We start from the raw sequence: 15,274 nt of genomic DNA, 5'->3' as shown, positions 1-15,274 counted from the left end.
AAAACAACAGCTGGTAGTTCCCAAGAAGTACAGGCAGGAGTTACTGCGAATCTCTCATGATATACCCTTGGCCGGGCACTTCGGCGTCAGTCGTACCAGGCATCGTCTGACACAAAACTTCTTTTAGCCGGGTGTAACCTATGGTGTTCGTCAGTACTGCCAGACCTGTGACAGTTGTCAGCGCATTGGCAAGAGGGGGGGATCGATGCAAGGCCAAATTACGCCTCCTCCCCATTGTGGAGGAACCATTTAGCCGAGTAGCGGTCGATCTGATAGGGCCGTTAGCCAAACCCAGTCCGTCCGGGAAAAAGTATATATTGACAGTGGTAGATTATGCCACACGGTATCCAGAGGCGGTTGCGTTACCTAACATACTGGCAGAGACGGTGGCGGCCGCCCTGCTCCAGGTTTTCTCACGGGTTGGATTTCCCCGGGAGATTATCTCGGACCAGGGTACCCAGTTTACAGCAGAGGTGACCAACCAACTGTGGAAGCTGTGCGGCGTAAAGTCCATTAGAAGCACCCCGTACCACCCGCAAACCAATGGGTTGTGTGAACGCTTTAACGGGACATTAAAACAGCTCATTGGGACTTTTACCAGGACCTACAGGGACTGGGAGAAATTCTTGCCACACCTCCTGTTTGCCTATCGGGAGGTGCCCCAGAAATCCACGGAGTTCTCCCCGTTCGAGCTGGTATACGGGAGACGGGTAAGGGGACCCCTAGACTTAGTGCTGGAACACTGGGAAGGGGAGGGCCTCATAGAAGGGGTACCTATTGTACCCTATGTGCTGGAATTCCGGGACCACCTACAGGAGCTGACGCAGGTTGTACATGAAAACCTGCAGGCGACACAGCGGCGCCAGCGCGTACGGTACGATCGGAGGGCCAGAGAGCGCACTTTGGAAACAGGACAGAAGGTCCTGGTGTTAGAGCCCACTAAGCAGAATAAGTTTCAAGCTGCATGGCAGGGGCCCTACCAGGTACTGGGGAAAATAGCCGACACAACCTATAATGTCGCCAATTGTGACGACCCCAGGGTTATCCGCATGTTCCACGTGAATATGCTGAAGCCCTACCGGGAGCGCCCTGAAGAGGTAGTGGCCATCTCTGCACCTGAAGCAGAGGATTTAGCCAGACTTCCCTTGCTGGATGTCTTAGGGGAAAGGACTCAGTCTAAAACATGGGACCAGGTACACTTGGGTGAAGAACTAGGCCCCCGGGAGAGACAGCAGGAGGAGGCGTTGTTGAGGCTGTGACAGAGGATGTTTTCAGAGAGACCGGGGTACACTCGCCTGGCACAACACAAGGTTGAGACCCAGGATCAGACCCCCCTGCGACAAAACCCCTTCCGTGTCCCTGAGTCTGTACGAGAGGGGATGCGACAAGATACAAGAGATGTTGCGTTTAGGGGTCATTGAAGAGTCAGATAGTCCCTGGGCATCTCCCGTAGTGTTAGTGCCCAAGAAGGATGTGACTACACGGTTTTGTGTAGATTATCGTAAGCTCAATGAGAAAACAGTGACGGATGCATACCCCATGCCGCATGTGGATGAGTTGTTAGACCGATTGGCGGGGGCAGAGTATTTGACCTCCAGGACTATGCTTGTGCCTACCTGGACGACATCGCCATCTACAGTGCGACATGGGAAGAGCATCTAAATCACCTAGAGTCAGTATTGGACAGGATCCACCAGGCCGGAATCACCCTGAACCCAAACAAGTGTCACGTGGGCAAAGCAGAGGTTCAGTATTTAGGGCATTGGGTGGGAAGTGGGAAACAGCGACCAGAACCAGCCAAGATTGAGGCCATAGCAAAATGGCCCAACCCACGCACTAAAACCCAGGTCATGGCGTTTCTAGGGACAGCGGGGTATTACAGGAAATTCGTTCCCAATTACAGCAGCGCAGCCAAGCCCCTCACTGATTTGACCCGTAAGAACCAACCCCGCCAGGTAACCTGGACCTCAGAATGTGAGGAAGCCTTCTGCCAACTAAAGGACGCCCTCACCAATACCCCTGTATTGGCCACACCCGATCCAACTAAACGTTTCCTTGTTCACACTGACGCTTCTATGTTTGGATTGAGGGCAGTACTCAGCCAAGTCGGGCCGGACGGCCAAGAACACCTGGTAGCTTACCTGAGTCGGAAACTACTGCCCCGTGAAGTAAGCTATGTGGCCATCGAGAAGGCGTGCCTGGCGGTAGTATGGGCACTCAAGAAGTTGCAACCATATTTATATGGACGACAGTTTTCCCTCCTAATGGACCATAATCCCCTAGTCTGGCTTAATCGGGTCTCTGGAGACAACGCCAGATTGCTGCGGTGGAGTTTAGCCCTACAACCTCTGGACTTCACCATCCACCACAGACCCGGCAAACAAAACGGTAACGCCGATGGATTAAGTCGACAAACGGAACTTGTACCAACTCCATAAACTTCGGTCATCCCCAAACCGATCCGTTGAGGATCAGACTGTGTATGCCGATCGCGTCGCTGAAAAGGGGAGCCGTGTTACGTGTTACAGAACCACTCAGCACCCAAAATATGTTGTGCAGTTATATGTGTTGTGAGCTCATTTTCTCGTTCACCTTTGATGTCCGATGAACTCCCTCTGCTTGTGAAAGGAGGTGGTGAAACTGATTTGGATGGGAGAAACCTGTCACCTGAACAGGTGGATTGCGATTGGACATCCGGAATCTCTGAGTGGATATAAGGCAGCCGACGCCCTGTAGAGTTGCTGGTGATTTCTCTGCTCTGAGCTCTGGCCTCCAATTCAGTTCCTGTCTTCTAAAGCTAAGTTTTGCTCTGTTATTGTTTCATGAGATTTTGTCTGGTTTGCTTAGTTTTGTGTTCTGCCAGCCCCGGCTGGGGCTCTGCTGAATTTCCATTTTTGTCCCTGATCGGTTAAATCTCTTTTGCTCTGTCTTCAGAATATATCGGAGTGCTGATATGGGGATTTTGAAGTCTAGTGACTTCAGGGCCGTTTTTCCTATCAGACGTGTTGGGACATTTTTGGTAGGGTTTTTGCGGATTGCAGCCAGCATCTTTTCTGTCCTTTCCTATCTAGTTAGTTGGGCCCCATCGTTTGCTCTGCCTGTCTTTCTGTCTGTGTTTGTGTTTTCATCTGTTTTCACCGACAATACATGTTGGGGGCTGTCTATTGCTTTGGGGTCTGCTCTGGGGCAGTTTAGATTTCCCCTTTCTTTCTTTAGGCTTATTAAGTTCTCCGGCTGTGAAGAGGCATCTAGGACCACCGTAGGAACGCTCCACGGCTACTGTTAGTTGTTGTGAATAGGATCAGGGGTCTGCAATCCGCTAGCTACCAACCTCTCCGGTCTTCTGGAATTAGCTTACATTTTTGTTTTTTCCTCCTCTGGTGACTCATTCATAACATATATGTATGTATAATAGGTTCTATGTGAGATGCATGTCCCTAATGCATTAGCCCACAGACTGCGCCCCTGGGCAGAGGGGACACAATATTCTCCTTTTGTCCGCCCTCCCCCCACCTTTGTAATTCCCACAGTAAACATCGGCAGGCTCCGGACACATGCGGCTTTTGTAATGCATGTCTGGCCTGCCGCTTTTCTATTGGCCTGCCCTCTGTATCTGTGTGATATATTCTGTGTCCTGTGAGTAAAGGGTTGTCAGACTGGAAATACGTGGAGAAGCAGTGATCTTTTATATGCGCCCATGTAACCAAGGAATTCCAGCCAGCGTCATTCATTCAGACTCCAGCCAACGCAGAGTGGACCTCCGAAAACACGGGGTGGTACTGAAAGAGGTACCCCAGCTTGGGTAGACCCCAATACAAGCAGGATGCAGCAGGCCTCCACTATTAAAGGCAAGGGGCACCTGCGATGTGTGCCAGCGAATGCAGCATCCAGGAGCTCGATCCCTGCCCATAATTGAAGAACCATAGCTGTCAACATCATAGGTCCTCTGGCCCACCCCAGCCGGTCGGGGAAAAAATATATCCTGACCGTGGTGGACTATGCCACTAGGTATTCTGAAGCTTTGGCCCTGTCCAGTATTACAGCAGTAAAGGTAGCCGAGGCCCTTGTTACCATCTTTACCCAGGTAGGGTTTCCTAGTGAAATATTGTTGGATCAAGGCACTCAGGTCATGTCAGATCTGGTCCAGTCCCTATGGCATACCTGTGGTGTTCGAGCCATTCGCACCACCCCATATCACCCGCAGACCAAAGGACTATGTGAACGCTTTAATGGAACCCTAAAAAATGTGCTGAGAGCTTTTGCTGACGTTGAAAAAGACTGGGAAAAGTACCTGCCACATCTCCTTTTCGCCTATCGGGAGGTTCCCTTCGAACTACTGTTTAGCCGGAAGGTCTGTGGGCATCTCACTCTTCTGAAAGAACATATGGAGGGAGATATCTCAGACACCGCAATGCCCATCATTCCCTATGTTCTAGAGTTCAGAGACCGTCTCGCCCAGCTAGCTACCTTGGCTAAAGAACATCAGCGAATGGCCCAGTCCAGACAAAAACCTGGTATGACCGTAATGCCAGGAACCGGGAATTTATGGAAGGACAACAAGTGCTCGTGATTACTGCTTCCCCTGCCAACAAGCTTCAAGCAGTGTGGGAAGGCCCTTATCAGGTTGTCAAGAAAATTAATGACACTAACTACTTTATTGCCCTGGACTCTAGTGGTCGACGACATAAAACCGTCCACATTAACATGCTGAAAGACTACCACGACCGATCTCTGCCTGTTCTAGCCGTCTGCCACCCCCCTAGTGATACCGCCGCCGACGAGTATCTCCCAGATCTCCTCCAGGTTGTCCAAGCGGGAGGATCACTGGAACAAGTGCCCCTGGGCTCCCATTTATCGGATATACAAAAGGACAATATTTTCGCTGTACTAAGGCCGAGGGCTGATGCTTTCTCCTCAAAGCCGGGGAAGACTACTCTCACCAGCCACCATGTGGAAACCCCCGGACAATGACCCATCCAGCAGGCTGCCTACCGGGTTCCAGAGGCTGTTAAAGGACGAACTGGAGGAGATGAAATGACTGGGAGTTGTTCAGCCATCTCACAGTTCTTGGGCCTCTCCTGTTGTCCTGGTCACCAAGAAGGATGGTACAACACGATTCTGCGTTGATTACAGATGATTAAATGATGCCACCAAGAGTGATGCTTACCCCATGCCCAGGATTGATGATCTATTGGATCGTCTGGCCAGTGCCCAATTTGTGACCACATTAGACTTGAGCAAGCGGTACTGGCAAATACCCCTAACGGAGGACGCTCAGGAGCGCTCAGCCTTCATTACTCCATTTGGGCTTTATGAGTTCCTGGGAATGCCCTTTGGGATGACAACTGCCCCCGCTACTTTCCAGAGACTGGTAGATCGACTGTTACAATAATGTCAGAACTTTGCCTGTGCTTACTTGGATGACTGCCATTTTTAGCACAACTTTGGAGGAACATCTTAAACACTTGGGCATAATTCTAGACTGTATCCTTTCTGCAGAACTGACCATTCACCCTGATAAGTGCCAAATAGGGATGGCTGAGGTGCAGTACCTGGGGCATAGAGTAGGGGGTGGGACCCTAAGGCCTGAGCCTGCCAAGGTGGAAGACATTAGCAACTGGTGTAGACCCCAGACTAAAAAGCAGGTACTTGCATTTTTAGGAACTGCTGGTTACTATCGCAAATTTGTTGCTAACTTCAGCACCTTGGCCAAACCCCTAACCGACCTGACCCGCAAGAACATGCCTAGGAATGTGACGTGGACGCCTGCATGCGAGGATGCCTTTTCAGCGCTAAAGACCACCCTCGTCACTGCTCCAGTCTTGGCTGCCCCTGATTATAAGCGCAGGTTCCTCGTGCAGACAGATGCATCCACCTTTGGGATTGGGGCAGTACTTAGCCAAGTGAACGCCGCCAGAGAAGAACATCCTGTTGCTTTTGCCAGTCGGAAACTACTGGATCGGGAAGTTGCCTATGCCACTATTGAAAAGGAGTGCCTTGCCATCGTATAGGCGCTAAAAAAATTGCAGCCATACTTGTATGGCAGAGACTTTACAACTGTTACAGACCACAACCCCCTCACATGGCTGAACCGCGTATCAGGGGACAATGGAAGATTGCTGCGGTGGAGCTTGTCCTTACAACCCTACAGCTTCTCCATCCAATACAAGCGGGGAAGACAACACCAGAACGCCGATGGACTGTCTCGACAAGAAGATCCATAGGCTCCCCAGGCCGACCTACCCCTGTCACTGTACAAGGAACTATAAACGATTGAGCAATGTGGACTAAAGTGAGCAGGCCAGAGTTCTGTGTAGACCTCATGGCGTACTCCCTTATTATGAGGGGGGAGAGGTTGTGATGGTGTGATAGGCTATGTGGATATCATTTTGTGTATATTTCTATTTCACTGATTTTCATAGTGTTTTTCTTGTTGCCTTGTATGTCTGCAGCCTGACTGTATCTATGACTCTAGATGACCCCCTATAGTGTCTTAATCCCCCAGGCACCTTTGTTTCAGGTCTGGGAGGCCTGAAAACCACCCCAACCCATCTGACTACTCCTGGACATAGGGAGGGGGCTGGAAAGGACAGTAGGGGGAAGTCAGTTCCTGTGTGGAGAGCATCGTGTGAACACAGCACATCAGAGAGAAAGGGAAGCGTATGGACTTTTATCCTCTGGCTGCTGGATTTTTGGACTCTCATCTCTCTGGACATTTTATCCTGTTACTGAACTGCATTCGTGTTCTGGACTATTGTATCCTCAGTGTGGTGGATTGTTTTTGGACCTTCTAGTTTTGCCTATAATAAAGGTCTTGGGATTGCTCACATTTCCCTCGCTCTGTTGATTGTGTGATACCGGAGAAGGACCCCATGACAGGTCAGGACTATTGGGGGCAGGGAGGTTCTTTATGCTGGGTCTCAGATGGGATCATTGCACCCCCATTTTCTTCGTCTTCCTGTGTGATGCCTACACTCACCTGAGGTAGGTGGATGCCATCAAATGAAATGCAATGTTCCTCCGAGCTGGTGGTCTCCGCAAAGAGCTGCAGCAGTGTGAAGCGAGACTCGAAATCCATGTGTTGCTCGATGCCGTCCTGCTGACTGAGAGACAACAAGACGTGGGCACGACTCCCTGCAAGACACACAGAAGCAGCCGTCATGGCGGGCGCCGCCTGGACCACAGGGCACAGTGCCGGGGCAATGCCCAGAGTCGCCAGACCTGTCTACGTGGCTCTATGGCTGCACGATGGCTCCCACAGTGGTGGTGGCCCGGCTCAGACCATCTACCCATTGTGCACCCATGGCGATACTCCGGCCTCACCTGCATCGTGTGACGCCAGCGCACGCAGCATCTTGCCAGCATTCTTGCGGATCTGCTTCTCCGGGTTGCACAGCATCTTCATCAGCAGGTCCAGCGCTCCCGTCTCCTTGAAGACCCCGGTCAGCGAGCCGATGCTGGCGTAAGCGCTCAGCACGTGGATGGTGTTGAGGATGGAGGAGTCGGGACCACCGCTGTGCGACATCTGACGGGCGGCTCTCTGTACCAGCATCCGGACATCTTCTGACATTTCCTGGAGGGCACCCTCGTCTGGTGCCCCGGGGCTCTTCTCCTCTGGTACACCGGGCCCCTCCGGCTTCCGTTTCCCCAGCAGGGTGGGGCAGTTGCTGTACACTTCCTCGGCTGACATCCACATGAGGATGTTTGAGGACTTGTTCTCCGCTTGTGAGGTGGCTCCTCTGATGCCGGATCCCGATTCCTCCGTGCTGTGCACCGCCCATCGGATCAGATATTCCACATGACCGTCCACGCTCCAGCGCTGCCGCAACAGCTCCTTGGGCTGCGCCTGAAGCTTCGGGGCCAGCTGAACCAGGAGATTGCCGTTCCTCCGCTCCCCCACCAACATGGCCGACACTAGACACAGCGGAAAGGAGCAAGATCAAACTTAGGCAATGTCCCATCACTCATCCTTCCACCTGCCCTTCATTACCCAGAGCCCTGACAAGTGGTGTCTCCTGCGACTTCCTCCCTCACATAAACTGCCCCATGCCTCCTGTCTTGACACACGGCCTCCCTCTCGCCTCCCGCCCTGACAGGTGGCCTCCCTCCCGCCTCCCGCCCTGACAGGTGGCCTGCCCCGCGCCTCCCTCCCTCACATAACCTACTTCGCACATCCTGCCCTGACAAGCGGTCTCCCTCCCGACATCTGTCCTGACACACGGCCACCATCATGCCTCTTGCCCCAATACGCAGCCTCCTTTGCACCTCCTGCCCTAATACACAGCCTCTCTTGAGCCTCCTGCCCTGATACGTGGCCTCCCTCTCGCCTCCTGCACACACAGGAGGCACTGGTTATATTACTGCAGTTATTACATTCAGGGCATATGTCAGGACTCTGGATCCCCTGTTTGATCTGTGGTACTTTTTGCCCTTTTCCAAGATGGCATCTGCGGCCTCGCTTCTGCTCATGTGATCCGCCTTCCCTGTATTTAGCACCCCGGTTCCCCTCCTTGCTTGTGTATTCTGACTGAATTCCTGGCATGGTCTGCTGGAGACTTTTTCCTCTCCAGATTCTCCGGCTCTGCCTCTCAGCACACCTCCCCAGCTCGCAGTGGTGCCCGTGCTACAAGCTGTCTTCTTCTCCTGCCTGCTAGGACACGTAAGCTCGGCCTGCTGCAGCTCATCCTGCTTAGTGTCCGGGCACCGGTTTATTTGCCTGGTTCTGGACTCGTAGCTCTGCACGGCTCCCGGGCTCTTTTCTAGTTACTGCCACCTCTGGTATGAACTGTCTCTCCCCATCTGCCTTTCCCCAGTGAGTGCGACGCCCGCAGCAGAGCTGCAAATGAACTTCTCCTAGAGCAGCCTTTTTGCCGTTCACTTGGACTGTTGTGCACGTGCTGCCCCCCACGTTTATGTATTAGATACTGACTCTGCCATATTTGTCACAAGCACAATGAAAGAAAAAAGGATGGCACTCACCGTCAACACTCACCGTCACCGGGGTCACTCACCGTCACCGGGGGCACTCACCGTCACCACTCACCGTTACTGTCACCACTCACCGTCAGCGGGGGCACTCACCGTCACCGGGGGCACTCACCGTCACCACTCACCGTCACCGGGGGCACTCACCGTCACCGGGGGCACTCACCGTCACCGGGGGGCACTCACCGTCACCACTCACTGTTACCGTCACCACTCACCGTCAGCGGGGGCACTCACCGTCATCGGGGGGCACTCACCGTCATCGGGGGGCACTCACCGTCACCACTCACCGTTACCGGGGGCACTCACCGTCACCGGGGGCACTCACCGTCACCGGGGGGGGCACTCACCGTCACCACTCACTGTCACCGTGGGCACACACCGTCACCGGGGGGAACTCACCGTCACAGGGGGCACTCACCGTCACAGGGGGCACTCACCGTCACCGGGGGGCACTCACCGTCACCACTCACCGTTACCGTCACCACTCACCGTCAGCGGGGGCACTCACCGTCACCACTCACCGTTACCGGGGGCACTCACCATCACCGGGGGCACTCACCGTCACCACTCACCGTCAGCGGGGGCACTTGTCCGCACTCTTTGCATTGCTCCCGAGCCCATGCATTTTTATCCATGAAATAAAGACTTCTACTTTTGGGAACGGTGAGTGCCATCCTTTTTTCTTTCATTGTGTTATTGGATTTTGTTATATTTCCTCAGGATTGAGCACCCGTTCCTTGGGGTATGTGGCGTTCATATAGTGTGTTAAGGGTCTCTTTAGATTTGTTTAAGAGACCACGGTGGTGCAGCGGTGCCGAATCTGATTCTCTTTTTTGGACCTTATTTGTCACAAGCCAAAAGATTCCTGAGTGTACCACTATAATTGTTACAGTATATTATGTATATACAGGGGGCACTGGTTATAATACTGCAGTTATTACATACAGGGTATATTATATACAGGGGGCACTGGTTATAATACTGCAGTTATTACATACACGGTATATTATATACACAGGGGGCACTGGTTATAATACTGCACTTATCACATACAGGGTATATTATATACACAGGGGGCACTGGTTATAATACTGCAGTTATTACATACACGGTATATTATATACACAGGGGGCACTGGTTATAATACTGCAGTTATTACATACAGGGTATATTATATACATGTATATACAGGGGGCACTGGGGATAATACTGCAGTTATTACATACAGGGAATATTATATACAGGGGGCACTGGTTATAATACTGCAGTTATTACATACAGGGTATATTATATACAGGGGGCACTGGGGATAATACTGCAGTTATTACATACAGGGTATATTATATACAGGGGGCACTGGGGATAATACTGCAGTTATTACATACAGGGTATATTATATATATACAGGGGGCACTGGTTATAATACTGCAGTTATTACATACAGGGTATATTATATACAGGGGGCACTGGGGATAATACTGCAGTTATTACATACACGGTATAATATATACACAGGGGGCACTGGGGATAATACTGCAGTTATTACATACAGGGTATATTATATATATACAGGGGGCACTGGTTATAATACTGCAGTTATTACATACAGGGTATATTATATACACAGGGGGCACTGGGGATAATACTGCAGTTATTACATACACGGTATATTATATACACAGGGGGCACTGGTTATAATACTGCAGTTATTACATACAGGGTATATTATATACAGGGGGCACTGGGGATAATACTGCAGTTATTACATACACGGTATATTATATATACAGGGGGCACTGGGGATAATACTGCAGTTATTACATACAGGGTATATTATATACAGGGGCACTGGGGATAATACTGCAGTTATTACATACAGGGTATATTATATACAGGGGGCACTGGGGATAATACTGCAATTATTACATACAGGGTATATTATATACAGGGGGCACTGGGGATAATACTGCAGTTATTACATACAGGGTATATTATATATATACAGGGGGCACTGGGGTTAATACTGCAGTTATTACATACAGGGTATATTATATACAGGGGGCACTGGGGATAATACTGCAGTTATTACATACAGGGTATATTATATACAGGGGGCACTGGTTATAATACTGCAGTTATTACATACAGGGTATATTATATACAGGGGGCACTGGTTATAATACTGCAGTTATCACATACAGGGTATATTATATACAGGGGGCACTGGGGATAATACTGCAGTTATTACATACAGGGTATATTATATATACAGGGGGCACTGGTTATAATACTGCAGTTATTACATACAGGGTATATTATATATACAGGGGGCACTGGTTATAATACTGCAGTTATTACATACAGGGTATATTATATACAGGGGGCACTGGGGATAATACTGCAGTTATTACATACAGGGTATATTATATACAGGGGGCACTGGTTATAATACTGCAGTTATTACATACAGGGTATATTATATACAGGGGGCACTGGTTATAATACTGCAGTTATTACATACAGGGTATATTATATACAGGGGGCACTGGGGATAATACTGCAGTTATTACATACAGGGTATATTATATATACAGGGGGCACTGGGGATAATACTGCAGTTATTACATACAGGGTATATTATATACAGGGGGCACTGGTTATAATACTGCAGTTATTACATACAGGGTATATTATATACAGGGGGCACTGGGGATAATACTGCAGTTATTACATACAGGGTATATTATATACAGGGGGCACTGGGGATAATACTGCAGTAATTACATACAGGGTATATTATATACAGGGGGCACTGGTTATAATACTGCAGTTATTACATACAGGGTATATTATATACAGGGGGCACTGGTTATAATACTGCAGTTATTACATACAGGGTATATTATATACAGGGGGCACTGGGGATAATACTGCAGTTATTACATACAGGGTATATTATATATACAGGGGGCACTGGGGATAATACTGCAGTTATTACATACAGGGTATATTATATACAGGGGGCACTGGTTATAATACTGCAGTTATTACATACAGGGTATATTATATACAGGGGGCACTGGGGATAATACTGCAGTTATTACATACAGGGTATATTATATATACAGGGGGCACTGGGGATAATACTGCAGTTATTACATACAGGGTATATTATATACAGGGGGCACTGGGGATAATACTGCAGTTATTACATACAGGGTATATTATATATACAGGGGGCACTGGGGATAATACTGCAGTTATTACATACAGGGTATATTATATATACAGGGGGCACTGGTTATAATACTGCAGTTATTACATACAGGGTATATTATATATACAGGGGGCACTGGGGATAATACTGCAGTTATTACATACAGGGTATATTATATATACAGGGGGCACTGGGGATAATACTGCAGTTATTACATACAGGGTATATTATATACAGGGGGCACTGGGGATAATACTGCAGTTATTACATACAGGGTATATTATATACAGGGGGCACTGGGGATAATACTGCAGTTATTACATACAGGGAATATTATATACAGGGGGCACTGGGGATAATACTGCAGTTATTACATACAGGGTATATTATATACAGGGGGCACTGGGGATAATACTGCAGTTATTACATACAGGGTATATTATATACAGGGGGCACTGGGGATAATACTGCAGTTATTACATACAGGGTATATTATATACAGGGGGCACTGGTTATAATACTGCAGTTATTACATACAGGGTATATTATATACAGGGGGCACTGAGGATAATACTGCAGTTATTACATACAGGGTATATTATATATATACAGGGGGCACTGGGGATAATACTGCAGTTATTACATACAGGGTATATTATATATACAGGGGGCACTGGGGATAATACTGCAGTTATTACATACAGGGTATATTATATACAGGGGGCACTGGCGATAAAACTGCAGTTATTACATACAGGGTATATTATATATACAGGGGTCACTGGGGATAATACTGCAGTTATTACATACAGGGTATATTATATATACAGGGGGCACTGGGGATAATACTGCAGTTATTACATACAGGGTATATTATATACAGGGGGCACTGGGGATAATACTGCAGTTATTACATACAGGGTATATTATATATACAGGGGGCACTGGGGATAATACTGCAGTTATTACATACAGGGTATATTATATATACAGGGGGCACTGGTTATAATACTGCAGTTATTACATACAGGGTATATTATATACAGGGGGCACTGGGGATAATACTGCAGTTATTACATACAGGGTATATTATATACAGGGGGCACTGGGGATAATACTGCAGTTATTACATACAGGGTATATTATATACAGGGGGCACTGGGGATAATACTGCAGTTATTACATACAGGGTATATTATATACAGGGGGCACTGGGGATAATACTGCAGTTATTACATACAGGGTATATTATATACAGGGGGCACTGGTTATAATACTGCAGTTATTACATACAGGGTATATTATATACAGGGGGCACTGGGGATAATACTGCAGTTATTACATACAGGGTATATTATATATATACAGGGGGCACTGGGGATAATACTGCAGTTATTACATACAGGGTATATTATATATACAGGGGGCACTGGGGATAATACTGCAGTTATTACATACAGGGTATATTATATACAGGGGGCACTGGTTATAATACTGCAGTTATTACATACAGGGTATATTATATATACAGGGGGCACTGAGGATAATACTGCAGTTATTACATACAGGGTATATTATATATACAGGGGGCACTGGGGATAATACTGCAGTTATTACATACAGGGTATATTATATACAGGGGGCACTGGGGATAATACTGCAGTTATTACATACAGGGTATATTATATACAGGGGGCACTGGGGATAATACTGCAGTTATTACATACAGGGAATATTATATACAGGGGGCACTGGGGATAATACTGCAGTTATTACATACAGGGTATATTATATACAGGGGGCACTGGGGATAATACTGCAGTTATTACATACAGGGTATATTATATACAGGGGGCACTGGGGATAATACTGCAGTTATTACATACAGGGTATATTATATACAGGGGGCACTGGTTATAATACTGCAGTTATTACATACAGGGTATATTATATACAGGGGGCACTGGGGATAATACTGCAGTTATTACATACAGGGTATATTATATATATACAGGGGGCACTGGGGATAATACTGCAGTTATTACATACAGGGTATATTATATATACAGGGGGCACTGGGGATAATACTGCAGTTATTACATACAGGGTATATTATATACAGGGGGCACTGGGGATAATACTGCAGTTATTACATACAGGGTATATTATATATACAGGGGGCACTGGGGATAATACTGCAGTTATTACATACAGGGTATATTATATATACAGGGGGCACTGGGGATAATACTGCAGTTATTACATACAGGGTATATTATATACAGGGGGCACTGGGGATAATACTGCAGTTATTACATACAGGGTATATTATATATACAGGGGGCACTGGGGATAATACTGCAGTTATTACATACAGGGTATATTATATATACAGGGGGCACTGGTTATAATACTGCAGTTATTACATACAGGGTATATTATATACAGGGGGCACTGGGGATAATACTGCAGTTATTACATACAGGGTATATTATATACAGGGGGCACTGGGGATAATACTGCAGTTATTACATACAGGGTATATTATATACAGGGGGCACTGGGGATAATACTGCAGTTATTACATACAGGGTATATTATATATATACAGGGGGCACTGGGGATAATACTGCAGTTATTACATACAGGGTATATTATATACAGGGGGCACTGGGGATAATACTGCAGTTATTACATACAGGGTATATTATATATACAGGGGGCACTGGGGATAATACTGCAGTTATTACATACAGGGTATATTATATACAGGGGGCACTGGGGATAATACTGCAGTTATTACATACAGGGTATATTATATATACAGGGGGCACTGGGGATAATACTGCAGTTATTACATACAGGGTATATTATATATACAGGGGGCACTGGGGATAATACTGCAGTTATTACATACAGGGTATATTATATACAGGGGGCACTGGGGATAATACTGCAGTTATTACATACAGGGTATATTATATATACAGGGGGCACTGGGGATAATACTGCAGTTATTACATACAGGGTATATTATATATACAGGGGGCACTGGTTATAATACTGCAG

General features: G+C 47.6%; 1 protein-coding gene across 3 annotated transcripts in view; it reads right to left on the bottom strand.

Moving 5' to 3' along the window:
- CUL7 (cullin 7) overlaps positions 1 to 15,274 on the bottom strand; it is a 121,821-nt gene that overhangs the window by 97,923 nt on the left and 8,624 nt on the right. For all 3 annotated transcript variants that reach the window (XM_073558974.1, XM_073558973.1, XM_073558975.1), the window contains exons 2-3: positions 7,324 to 7,914; positions 6,980 to 7,134 (exon numbers count right to left, since the gene is read on the bottom strand). In XM_073558974.1, the coding sequence (XP_073415075.1) occupies positions 6,980 to 7,134; positions 7,324 to 7,906 (738 nt within the window). In that variant the 5' untranslated portion in view covers positions 7,907 to 7,914. The remainder of the gene's footprint in view (positions 1 to 6,979; positions 7,135 to 7,323; positions 7,915 to 15,274) is intronic.

Source organism: Dendrobates tinctorius, unplaced genomic scaffold (genome assembly GCF_039654945.1).
Source record: "Dendrobates tinctorius isolate UK_male_01 unplaced genomic scaffold, ASM3965494v1 ptg000264l, whole genome shotgun sequence".
In the NCBI taxonomy this organism is placed as follows: Eukaryota; Metazoa; Chordata; class Amphibia; order Anura; family Dendrobatidae; genus Dendrobates; species Dendrobates tinctorius.
The sequence above is the reverse complement of the archived record's forward strand: the minus strand, read 5'-3'. Positions and strand labels throughout refer to the sequence as shown.